We start from the raw sequence: 13,747 nt of genomic DNA on the forward strand, positions 1-13,747 counted from the left end.
AAAGAACTCAGTATGGAGAACACATAAGGTCCAGGAAGGTAGGCGTCATTGGCGGCGGAGGCGGCAGGTTCTTAGGCGAGGCAGGTGTTATCGGATGAAGAGAGGCAAACACAAAGATGGGGAATAATGAGATATTACAAAGCAGCCAGTGAGATGGAAAGAAAAACAGGGATGCGGGAGGCTTTGATGTGCAGAATGAGAGAAACTAGAGGGGTTGATTTTGCAGCTGTTAAAGTAAACACACTGACAGTGATTAACTGGCATTTACAGCAAATTCGTCTCGCTGTCCTTCCCATATCCAGTCCAGATAACTGACAAAAAACAAGAAAAGATTCCATTTTTGTGCATTGGTTCATTTTTGTCACAAGCTGCGTTTCCACTGACCATGAAGCTGCACAAATTGGAATTACAAAATTAAATTCGCTTAATGGAACCTGCTAATTCAAAAAAAAAAAAAAAAAAAAAAAAAAACCCGGATGAAAAGTTGTTCCGCTAGGATGAGGTGGTTTTCTTGACTGTGTCGGAATTAGTGTTTTTTTTTGCAAAACTGCAATGTATAAACCTTTTTAGCAACACGAGTCATGTGATCAAATGCCTGATGTTACTGCTGGCGAAAATGTCAAAGAACAAGACAGGAAGTGATAGAAGGATGATGGAACCACATGTTTATTAACAACTTATTGCTTTAACAAATTTGTTCAGGTGCAATCATAGTTGCGTTTCTTATTTAGAGGAAACATCGCGATTGCGAAATTGTGTTTTTGGACATTAGTGGAATATAGACAAAGTGTTGTGCACATTTTGGAGTGGAGCTACTGTTTTGCATAGGTCCCCTGAGATACTGACTTTTCTGACATCAGTGATGGCTTCAGTCTGTAGTTTTGAAGACGGTTTGCCACTCAGATTCTCTGTTTGTCTGTGGCAGCCCATCCCAACCGATTGAACTTGGAAGTAAGAACTGGAAAACTAGACAAATTGCATATTTGGGTGAATATATGAGCTGCCCCATGAGAAATTGTTTCACTTTGCCACAGTTCTTGAAATACAGAAATCCATCCATCAGAATCAGGTTCTTAAACCCGTCACTCGTTGGCACTCCTCCCCATAGTGCTTCTTCGTTGAAGCTAATGGTAGGAACTGTTGCTTGTGTTGGCAACTTTTCTTTGATGTTTTTTTTTTTTAATGACATTGCGATTGATGATCCAGGTAATGACAACGTTTCTGTCTTCCCGCTGCAATAAAACTGAACATAGCCAATCAAAAGTCATATAAGTTGGACATAAAACTCCATTGTGCCGATAGAGCATTATTATTAGCTCATTAATTTCAGATGTAAAGTGAGATTCACTTCTGCACTGGAAAAACGGCAGTTAATAATGGGACAAAAAAGCAAGTCTGAGCCTGTTTTGACCTGCTGGATGGAAGCTGGAGTTTGGTGGAGATAAAGATGTAGTATTCCAAGACTGAAGAAGGTATTTCCAAACCGACGTAACTTCAGTGTGTTGAGTTAAGAGAAGGCATGAGCTACTTGACTAACGACATCATGGTGTTCACATGATGGTGTTCACAAAGACCTAGAAGTGAAACGCATGATATCATTCAGTTGTTTTTTATTGAAAAGAGAAAACAATTATTCCTATTGAGGCTAAAACAGCAAACACGAGAAACAGGTGGCTCTCCTTCAGCATCCACACCGTTTTTGTAAGTGGAAATACTTCCAAACAGCTGATGTTGTTTGTTCTTTGTAAGCTGCAGTGTGCAGCAACTAGTGGAGGGGAGGCAAAACTGTGCTACTCCAGACAGCCTGGGAAAACTCTGGTTCCTTTGGCTCTTTTTCTGGCATCTCAGTGAAAGGACTTTAAAATGGGAATTATCCTGATCAGTGTTTCGTTTTGTCCTTTAAGAATGGCCACGTTCTGATGTCGAGTCACAGCCTGATACTTCTGAAAAATCTAATGTCTTGAAATATATGGACCAGATGAAAAGTGCATTTCAATGTCGCTTTGCTTAATTTCTGGACACTGTAGTCTTCCAGCTGGTGGTATGGATTTATGTGACTTTGTGTTAACTTGTGACCAGCAGGTTGAAAGTAACATCTAAGTCTGGTCACTTCTGAAGATGTTACATCTACATAAAATGTAGTTGTACACTGCCTGGCCAAAGAAAAAGTTGCCATCTGAATTTGCTTGAGAAAACTGGGATGAGCTTCATACTGGGTAGGTACTGTCTGCTGCAAGAAGTTATTTAACCCCAGCTGATGCAACGATTAACTTAGAATTTCTTAAACAACCATGTGGAAAGACACATCCTGTGGTCAAGGAACATATGTTAATCTTTAAGAAGTCATGTCATTGGCATTAAGGAGATTGTAGAAGCTACTAGTATTGGGTTGAGAACCGTCCAATGTGTTGTCAAAAACAGGAAGGATAGAGGGGAGCAATCGTCTTTGAGGAGAAAATGTGATCTAAGAAAATCCTGACTGACTGCATTTCCACACTCATGTGAAGGGAACCCAAAGGATTAGGACTGAACAGCCGTAGGCACAATAAAATTATTGATCAGTGAATCTAACCAGAGAAGAAGGTTTTAATTTTTGAGGAAGCAGAAAGACTGGACTCTAGAGCGATGGAAGAAGGATCATGTGATCTGACGAGTCCAGATTTACCCTCTTCTATAGTGACGGGTGCATCAGTGTACGAATAGAAGCAGATGAAGTGGTGCTGCCATCATGTCTAGTTTCTACTGTACCACCCTGTTGGGGCAGTGCTATGATCTGGGGTGGCTGCAGTTGGTTAGGTCAAGGTTCAGCAAGCTCATAGGGTCAGCTGACCTGAATACACTGAATGATCAGATTATCCCTTCAATGGGTTGTTCCTTCCAAGATGACAATGCCAAGTCTCATTGGACTGAAATTGTGAATGAGAGTTCAGACCTTGACCCCATTGAGAATCTTTGCGATGTACTGGAAAAGGCTTTGACCATTGGTCAGACTCTCCTGTCATCATTGCAAGATATTTCTTTTTGGCCTAGGCAATGTACATGTAAATGAAATACTGTATAAACCTGTTCTTAATATACATCAGTGCAGTTTTTGTTAATGATGTATAGACCAAGTTTAGAGAAATGTACTCTCCTAGGTTAGAAACGTTCCGTTTCCTGTATGTTGTGAAACTGAGTGACCAGTGACTCTCCCCCACAATGGGAGCTGTCTTGAGTACATCTGAGCTCGGTGTGTGTGTGTGTGGGGGGGGCACAGGTCGCACACAAACAATGACAAAGTGCAGCATTCGACAGAAAAAACTCTAAACTCTTCTTGTGTCGCTGAGGACATAATCACAGAGAAGCAGTTCTTTAACAGATATCCGAAACTAAGTTTCACTAGAGACTCCAGATGCTAATCACTAAAAACACCGGTGATTGGAGACCTGAGCCAATGCTTATAGGATTGGATCCGGATATCCGTATTAAACCACAGGAATGGGCTCACTGTCACAGCAGTGCTGAGACAAAGAAAATGTTTGAAACTTTGACATATTTTTGCACCTTGCCTAGATAAGAAATAACTCCAGTTGTGAAGAATACATTCTCTACAGCAAAAACAGAGCTTTAAACACTAGTCAGAACCTGTGTATAGAGAAGTAATCTGAACTTAGTGACTTGTATTTTTTTCTTTTACTGTACCTGCAAAATTAATTAAAGCATCAATTAAATTACTTGATCTCTTGAGTCTTTGCTGAAGGACAAAGTTAAGGAGTTTGATTCAAACAAAGTAGCAGATTGCAGACTTTGCGCTGTATTTTGGTGACAGTGGTTACACCCATAAATGCTACACCATTCTATGCCATGTTATAAAGAGTACTACTCACATAATTATACATAATACGACCACTTGGACTTAGCAAGCCCACAGTATGACCCCTATTAAACTCATATCAAGTGCTGGTATTGCTGTCTACTGCAGCTACAAGGGATCCTGTGTGTTTGATGACCTTTATTTAACCGCCTAACAGTAAGAAACCCCGGCAAAAGCCTCATAATGTAATATTTTGGCTTGTGATGGCACCACTTCTTTGTATGGTGCCCTTTTGGTCATGCAGGCTCTTCACAACTTGAATCCTTTCCAGATCCACAGCTGATTAGCATGTGTACCACAGTACATCCAAGTTCCTTAGGGTACTTGGATGTTGGAACATAACCAACAAATAAATTTTTTTTAGAGTGTACTTCTTGCCTTAATCCGTCTCATATTTTACTTTCACATTTGGAAAAAAGTTGCAGTATCCAGATTAAGAAGGATTTAGGATTTGAGGACTCTAAAGGGTGCTAACGTCTAGAAAGCCACACCACACCATGTAATTGGTTTTTATGAGAACGGCTCTCGATCTCGGAGGGGTGGCGTTAATAGACCCACAAAAGGCACAATGGTGCTAAACCAAAAAGGAACCAAAAAAAAATCTGATAACAGTTTTGAATACATATATATTTAAAGATGTTTTTGCAGCTGTAGTGGTGGATTGTGAGAGAGAAGCAAGTCATGCGGCAAGGTCAACGGACGGAACTAGAACCTGTGACGACCGCATCGAAGACTAAGACTGTATGTGGAAACCACTGCACCATCATCGCGCCTATAATTTTATTTTAAAGACGATGCTGAAATCTGGACTTTTTTAAAAACTTTTGCTAGTTATGGCAAAGCTCAACCTATGTTCTTTCACCCAATACACCATGTACTTTTTAGAGTCCACTTGTGCCACAGGACAGCAGCCACTTGGAATAAAGGCAGCTAAATAAAGGATTCCTATTCATATCCATCCAGTGGGCACACAGGGGACTTTTTTTCACATTTCTCTATTACGACTGCAGTCTGCATTCATTCAGTAAGTGTCTCAGTCCATTCCGTCGCCACATCACTCTCTGCTTAATGTTCGCCAGGCAGCCTTGGAGCGGGACAAGGCTGCCATGGAGCTGCACGTGGCAGGCCGCCTTTTGTTCAACCTTGCTTGTACTTATTGTAAAGGTCAGGCATTGCTCGATTCGTCTAGCCGCGGCTTTGCTTGGCCTGGGAGAATTCTGCCTGCTTGCTAAAGTTAGCCAGGCCCAACCCTTCCCAACCTTCATGTCAGGGAGAACAGGCGGTCCTGACGGGGCTTGGACATGAAAGGCAGTGGCAGCGCGGGCGAGGGCGTGCTTGATGTGCGCATAATAATCGGGAGCCCCACTGTACACACCCGCTCTCGACAGAGAATGCATATTCATGCGTGCTTAAATGGGCATTTGGCACACACGGAGGAGGCGGGCCTCTTAAGAAGAGGGTCCTCAGATGGAGTCATCGCTGATGAGTTTGGCACTTCACATCCAGAGGCTTTTTCGAGACGCTTTTAAATCAGGTAGAGAGACCTCATAAAGCAAGTGGCTAAAGGGCCCAGGAGGATCCTATCAGCTTCAGTTTGGAGCGGGAATAACATCCATTTTTCCTTTGATCCGCGGCATGTGAAGATGCTCTGTCGCTCTCAGCAGTAATCACATCCTTGCCAAAGTATTTTTTTTTTATATCCCTTTCTTGTCGTTTTGGAACTTCTTTTTTCTTGGAGACTCTAAAAATACAAGCTGATTTCTTTTTTTCCCCTTCACAGGCCTTATGTGACATGGCGCCCTCGGTGCATGACAAACTTCCTTGCTTTTTCAGGGCTATATATTCGGGTTAAAAGAGAAAATAAATTGGAGCCCATAGCAAAAAAAAAAACATAAAAATAGTGTAGACAGCATAATATGATACCAGCGCAAAGTGCAGCTATTTTTATTTGAATCCCCTCTGCGTTTTTGTCGGGCTCAGATTCTCTTTTAGGCCGGGGTGTAGACACAGAGCGCCCTGCAGCCACAACAAGACGCAGTCCTTGAGAGGGGAGGAGCAGATAACTTAACACTGGTTCGCCTTTGGTTAAAGTAAACAATAACCGCTCACTGACTAATGCAGTTTGGCTCACGGCTTTCCTCAGATGAAGTTGATTTATCTGCCGTACACCGGAGACACGGATCTGTTCTTTCTTTTTTTGTCTCTTTTTTTTTGTTTTTATGTTTTTAAAAAGCAGAAAAATACAAAACGTGTTGCTTGGTTTCCTCTCTGACATTTTCCTAATGCGCAAAATGATGAAATATAGTTTCTAGGTAGCGCGGAGTGTCGCCGTTCTCCTCCGTCTCGCTTTGTTCAACGGCGGGGAAAAAAAAAAGAAGAAAACAATCACTCCCGTAGAGCAATTCCGGAAAAAAAAAAGAGAAGCAAATTGGATTATGAGTTATGTTCCCTGCATCACAGCTATGAGAGTAAGCAGAATCACCATCTTAGAGCGCTTGGCTCCATGGAGGCTGAGGAGCCGTCAGCAGCTGTCTGTATCTGCCTCATCGCCTCCAGCGTGGGGCACGCCGGGGGGGTCTTGGGCAATCAGCTAATTTCGTTTGAGATGGGCAAACTTTGGAGCTTAAAGGTCAGCAGTGGTGGACCATGAGAGGTCCTCATGATCGACTAATCATTCCAGCCGTTTAAGCTGCTTTGACATGACCTTCAGATATTTTTAAAGCGCCACAGTGCCCATAGCGCCATGAAAAAGTATTCACAGCCCTTGAATGCTACGGCATGCAGCCACACGTTTCTATGTATTTTATTCGCTGCAAAAACTTGCTAAGTGTTTTTGGTCTAATTTCGAGTGCAAATATCTTAGCACACTTGAAATAAGATATAAGAGATTATATAAGAGGTTGTTTTAAGTCAATAATTCCTTAATACTGATGAAAAATTACTAGTTATTTGGGAAATTATCTGTTAGTGAGGCAAGACATTTTTTCCATATTATAAGTGAAACAATCTACTGATGAAACTAGTACTTTTTTTAAAACCAATATTAAGGAATTATTGACTTAAAACAAGCTCATGAGTCTTGTTGAAACCTTACTTATAAGTTAGTTTCTTCTTGTTTCAAGTGTACTAGAAACTAGACCAAAAATACTTGGTAAGATTTTTGTGTTTTTGCAGAGCTGGAATTTTTAAACTAGTACAGCAACACAAAATAGTCAATAACAGTGAAGTGGAAGAAAAAGAATCTTAAGGTGTAAAAATAGGGCGATAGCATCTGCAGGTACGAGAAATACTTTGGTGTTGTATCGTTGGTGGCATTTACAATAAAGTTTCATAGGGATTATTTTTCAAGATTTCAAGTTTGATCTGCAGCTAACAAGATGAAAGGTTCAAGCACATTTATCTTTGCTTTAATCTCAAGAAAGATTAAAGTATGGGACTGACATCAAACCTGACTTCACTGTTGATTATTTGTAAACCACTGAGATCTGCTTTCATGTAGTGACCAGACTGACTGCTCCCATTAAAACGCAACAGCAGCATTTTCAACGGAGATCCCAGTAGTTCCCACTAAGCTTTAAGTCCAAAGAAGCCATATTGGATGTTGAGATCAAGTTTTTAGTGAGAACTCAACAGATTTCCAACATGATGTTCCAAACTCATGGGAGACAAAGTTTTCTAATCTAAAATGGGAAACTTCCACTTCCAAGTAAAAAATGGAATTGACGACAAAACCAGTCGTTCCATTGGTAAGAACAAACCTAACAATGTGTCAATCTTATTTTAAAAAGTATGCAAAGATGGTGGTACTTAGTAGACTTAATATTTTCTGAAGTGCTTAAGAGAGAGACGCTGAACTAAAGAATTATTTTATGGCACTTACTGGGTGTCTGAGGTCATTGGCTTGCTGAATATACACTACAATTTCCATATTGCTACTGAAAAAAACATTCTCTTGAAATGGTTCAATGACCATTGTCCTACACAAGTAGCATTTTGCATGTTTCATCTCACCAGCGCAGTCTTCCACATGTGTGCTGTATCCAACGCATTGCTTATATTATTTTGATTATCCACTACTGAAGTGACTTATGAGATCAGTTGCAGTTATAATCCCTGTATTTAGGGGTTATTTAGGGGTAGATGTTAATGTAAAAAGTGAGGCATGAGGCCTCACTTTTCACATTCTTATTCGTACAAAAAGAACAAGAACCATGATTAATTTCCTTCTATTTTGAAATTCTGTGCTACTTTGTGTTGACTGGGCCAAATAAAAAACCCAATACAACATATTTAAGTTTGTGGTCACAGCAGAACAACATTTGGAAAAAGTTAAACAGCTATGCAAGGCAGTCCAGCTCCCTTTATTTGCCCAGACAGCATATGTACAGACAATAATTAGTGTAATTGTTTGCCAAAAGGCTCTTTTAGCATTATATTCAGTGAGCTGTCCTGTCCCAGCCACACACACACCCAAACACACACCCCAACGCACCCCCACTCACGCACACACACACTAATTTCTCCCCCATACCCCTTTCTCCTTCCCGCCAATTAATCCTGCCATAACATCTCTGCTGTGCTGACTGTGACCTCTCCGGCTCCTGATTGGCCGGATGAGCTTCAACCCAGTATTATAAATAACGCTTCCGTGCTGACTGCATCAACATATTTAATTGAGGCTTCTCCCAGAGTGCACCTGTGTTAAACCTCAGCGTCTCAGAGACCCGAGCTAATTGTCTCCTGGCCTTCGTCTTATTATTACCCCTTATTATGCAGACGGACCTTTGGCCCCGCAAAGTGTATACATGTTCATCAGAGGTGGGATTCAGGTGTGAAGGCAGAGATTCATCAGCATCTCTTTGCAGTGTACGGTTAATTATGACCTACAATGAAATCAGGACTCCTGCAATTCGCCAGTATTAACACAAGAGGGCTTGTGTTAATGGCACCAAAAATGCCATTTTGGTACTTTGCCAAAAGGGCACTAAAAAAATCTCAAAGTGTCTCAGGATATAAAACCAAAAGGTAGATAGATGGAGACTGCACACAGATTGTTTTAGAGGATACGATGCACCACTTAGATTCCCTCTGCCTGACTCTAGTAAGGGTTGGCTGACTTTGAATTGGCGCATGCCCTCCCTCGTCTCAGCAGCGCAGCATCGCACTCTGCTCCATTCAAGATGCAATTATCTAAATATTCAAATTCATCCTCTCCTGGAGGTAATTCAGAAAGTCTAAGTGTCCAGCAATGGCTGATTAAAGAATGATTACCTTGTGGATTCTCAGCCCCTCCTTGCCACGGTGCGCCAGGCGTGTACGAAGTCACCATTTCCTTTGTATCAGGGACGATAAATTCATAATGCGCGGCCATTGCCCTGCGGGCCCTTCGCGACAAACCTCGGCTTAATGAGCTGGAGATGGGAGCGGCTTGGCGAAACGAGCAGGATGACGGCTCTTGAGGGGGTCTTTCAGATGGAAGGGGTTGTCGCATTTGGTTGCCGGGCGGCCTATCAGTGACAAAGGTGACGGAGGGAAACAACAATGGCATGTGTTTGTGTCAGACACGAAATTGCTTGTATGATTGAATGGGAAAAATAACCCCAGCAGATACTCTATCTGCAGCCATAAAAGCATTGTGCTGAGAGGTGTGATTGAGTTCAAAGTGCATCGGTATGTGGGCGGTGGAAACATATTGCTTTTCAGACCTTTTTTTGCTTTCCCCCTTTCTTTCTTTTCCTCTCTCAAACGGTCCAGAGTGTTTGTCTGTACGGTTCACATATCAGCCGTTCCTCCTTTATTTGTGTCTAACAGAAATGACACCGTGCAGAAATTCTCCTCTTGATATCTGGGTAAGAGAGATAAAATAGTCAAATATTGGACAATTTTAAAAGGTCACCGGCAAAACTTGAACCGCTAAACATATCTGCTTTGTTAAGCTCCTCAAACATAACATCGTATAATAATTGCATTCAGGGGTGGGGATGTGATGTTTCAGTATCCTGGTCTATATTAAAAGAGTAGATATGCTGTTCAGAGATGTACTTATAGTGGAGAAGCTGGGATTTGCCAATACCAACATTTGCTTCTTCTAATTTGTCTTTAAGTACCTTCTCTTTTGACCCCTCCTTTCATTAGTGGTCATTAATTTATTAAATTAGGAGCTGAGGCAACTTTCCACTCTGGTTAATAAAACGGTTGCAGTAAAGCAGAGTTTTATTGCTTTAAAACAAAGGAAATAATTCGGAGTAGACAAAGCTTCTTAAGCGTCTCACATCAGCCAGGAGTCGTAAACATTGATTTCTGCATGTATTCTGTAGAAAATTCAGCCCAATACAGTCACTTAAAGATTTCCACCACTTTTAATTTTTAGTTTCTATAACAAACAAAGTTTGAAAGCTGAGAAGAAATAATAATAAAAAAACAAAAAAAAACAAAGCAACTTTGTTGTAAAAGCATTCAGCCTTGCCGGTGTCTGCTGAAGTTAGTTCTGGGTCAGTTCGCTGCTTCAGCAATTCAATAAAATGTCCCCAAGGCTGGTAGCTGGTACAGACTTATATCCTTTGATGCTCTGCTCCTTTTTGGGTACAAAACTGCAAGAGTACAAAATGGAGACGGAGTGAAAATGACCAGCGACCCACCAAAGTCTGGTTCTGTTGTAACAGCTTTGGTGGAGACTGGTTGATCTGGCACACCTCCACTGGAGACACAGTTGTCTCTCAAATAGTTTCTTACGCCTTTTGTGCTTCTTCTGATGTCCCCGACGCCTTAAGATCGTCAACTTTGCTTTTACTTCTAACAGCAGCTTTTACTCTGAAAAGAGGCTTGGTTTACTGATTAGTAAACAATCAGAGCTTTGATTGGCCATTTCTGGTCACCAGTCAAACTCTCAATGAGTCTCAAGCAATCATGAAAACCCCCTTGTCTCCGATTGGGACGTATTTAAAACACTTGAACCAATGGCCAATCCTTTAATTGTATGTGATAAAAATGTTTTTCTGTGTAATCTGTTACTTGTTAGAAAGTGCAATCAGTTGTACATAAGCAGACGTGACATTGGTGTGCCCACTTGTGTCATGTGCATATATGTATATATACTGTATATATCATGTTTAACAACCTGCATGTGCGTTCAGGAAGCCAAATTACGAGAGAGCATTCTGCTCTAAGCCTGGTTGAAAACTAGAAAAATGGTTGAAAACTAGAAAAATGTCACCTTCGAATTAGTGAAAGGCTTCTGGCTGACTTTAACGACCTCAGTGACTGGAGCATGAACTGTAGGACGTATTCGGCGTCCATCTGTTGGAAAAAGAAAAACCTAAGACAAAACATAAAACCTCATTCAAGTCAACCTACAGAATGATACCCGCAATACAATTGACTAAAATGAAACTACCCTTTTTAAGGAGAAGGGCTTTGGGGAGAGCCTGTGTACTGTGGCCAATCCGTGACCAAAAGAGGTCAGCAGAGGTGGATATATGCCTGGCTAAGGAATCCATTTGGAGGTTTTCTTTGTATGTCCCTCTCAGAAGGTCGACCCTGAAACATTTAGAGGCATTTTCAAAGCCTTTCAGCCTAATGGGCTTGACACACGGGGAGTGACGTCGCTCACTCTCCGTTCATTTTGTACGATGAGGACAATTGCTGCCAAGCGACCGGCAAAATACGAGTCTGTAAAATCTCATGTAGACGTTGACGCATGGGCTAGCAACACACAAAAAAATATAAACGTTGAAAAACGCTCAACTTTCGTCACTGTCGCTGCCGTATCCCGTCCGTTGGGCTCACCCCTTTTGCTTTCACACATACATCACACTACAACAAAATATTGTTGCTTTTGCCAGTTGCTAGCGACTTACATTTGTGACTGTGTGTTAAGATTTGAAGCATTTGTCCCAATGTGACCAAGAAAACCAAGAAATAATTGTCAAACCAGATCCGGCAGCACGGGCGGCCCACGTTACCCGCCCACAGTCAGCTGTTTGTTGTTTTTACCTTAAAGTGGCCCACTCTCTGTTACTCCTATATCGATTTGATACAGTAGTGGCTTTCACACTTCCCATATCTGTGCCTTCTGTCACTTTTTGTCAGCAGTTGTTTTTATTTTGCCCCCCTCACCGTTAAACTCGTCTGGAGGTTTCAGTGCTTTGCTAACCCTTCTGAGTTTGATTATGACCTTGGAAGAAACAACAAAAACAAACAAAGCCCTGCGTTGGCTCAATTAAAAATCCACATGTTTAATGGTCAGAATACTAACAAAATCTTTTCTCTCTCTCTCTCTCTCTCTGCATCCATGTGCCTGTGTCCACCTGAATGAATCAACATGCAAATGTGGTGCTCGCGCCACCAGGCCTCCACTACGGGAAAGAGAGCATCCGGAGCAGTGGCGGTGGCGGCGGCGACCTTCACAACTTCATCTCCTCTGGCTTCGTGACGCTCGGTCGAGGCCACCAGAAAGGTAGAGCGCCACCTTTCCTCCGCATTTCCTTCTCCTCTCCTCACGCAGGCGAACCTCCTCTCTCATCCATATACCGACACGCCGCGCTGCACACACCCGGCTGAATGCTAATTCCCGGCCTCTAATGTTCCACTCGCAACACTGGCGATCAACAAGACACTCGATGAAGGTGAAATGTTTTCAGATTCAATTTCCCTCCCTGGGTAATTCACATGGACTCCTGCCTCTGCGTTTTTGCAATTAAGTACAGGCTCGTGCGCCCGCGCGCGCCCGCCTCCACCGGTGGGTGACGCAGGGGCGGAGAAGGTGACTTCCAACTCATACACAGTCATGACCACATGCCATTAGTTGGGGGTGTTGCAGGGGGCAAAGTTTTCCCATGGGTAAAACACTAATTAGTATGCAGCTAAGACGTTGTGATTTATTCCGTTTAATTTTTTATTTGTTTATTTTTTGTTCCGCTAAACCAGATGCAGTTCACGGGAGCACGCAACCCCCCCTTTCACCCGATAGCATCTTTTTGAATATTTAATTGAACGCCTGTTCTGCTGCATTGTAAATGACTGCTCTAGTGACAAGTTTACATCATTTCAATATAATCGTGACTTCTGCTGCCGTGTGCCTCCCTTCATATCGCCGTCGGAGCTCGCTGGTTTCCGGTTCGTCGTCCTGACCTGCTGTAGCTTTGGTATCCGCTTGGTTTGATTTCACGCGTTGTTTCGGACGCCGCGTGTCGCGGGGTTTTTTGTCTTCAACTACGTCGAACTGCGTGGGGTGTTGGTGGGGTGAGAAGTTTCCCCCCCATGTCCTTAACGTGCTTGAGCAAACGTTGTATTTTTATTTTGACTTAAAATTAGCCGTTACTTGTTAGCTCTCTTCTTCGTCTGATTTTATTCCAGGGGTTGGTCTTCTACTTCTTTTATGGCGTTTATGTTTACATACTTGGTGTATTATCGCCATCAACTGAATGGAGATATAATTCAGAAATTCACTTTTTCCTATATCTTCGAAAACCTTAAAATATCCGCATTATATACATACTTATAGACTCACACACACAGACATACTAAATCCTCCAGGGATTGCTCCATTTCACAATCTGGTGCAGCTGGATTAAAAACAACAACAAAAAATCAGACGTTGAAACCCCAACACATTCTCACTCCCCCACTCGTCAATATGAGGAGTGGGGAGTAAGAATGTGTTGTGAAGCCCCCTTCTCCCACAGTGGCCCCCTCCCCGTTTCTCTACAAGAGATGAGTAATGTGGCAAAAAGTTATTAGGGTTTTATGAATCTTGCGAATTTTACAGTCCCTAATTTGTTTAAACAGATTTTCGCTTTTGTGCAAACATGACAATAGCGGGCCTCCCACACGGCTGGCAGTGAACTCCCTGTGACAGTATGGGGTGTGCTTTAGCTTTCAGCATCAGTGCTGGTA

At 42.2% G+C, this 13,747-nt stretch overlaps 1 protein-coding gene across 12 annotated transcripts in view; it reads left to right on the top strand.

Annotated features, from left to right (window-relative positions):
* The window catches only part of LOC114152074 (shisa family member 6), a 97,195-nt gene that overhangs the window by 3,823 nt on the left and 79,625 nt on the right, over positions 1-13,747 (top strand). For all 12 annotated transcript variants that reach the window (XM_028029768.1, XM_028029769.1, XM_028029770.1 and 9 more), the window contains exon 4: positions 12,201-12,308. In XM_028029768.1, the coding sequence (XP_027885569.1) occupies positions 12,201-12,308 (108 nt within the window). The remainder of the gene's footprint in view (positions 1-12,200; positions 12,309-13,747) is intronic.

Source organism: Xiphophorus couchianus, chromosome 10 (assembly GCF_001444195.1).
Source record: "Xiphophorus couchianus chromosome 10, X_couchianus-1.0, whole genome shotgun sequence".
Taxonomy (NCBI): domain Eukaryota; kingdom Metazoa; phylum Chordata; class Actinopteri; order Cyprinodontiformes; family Poeciliidae; genus Xiphophorus; species Xiphophorus couchianus.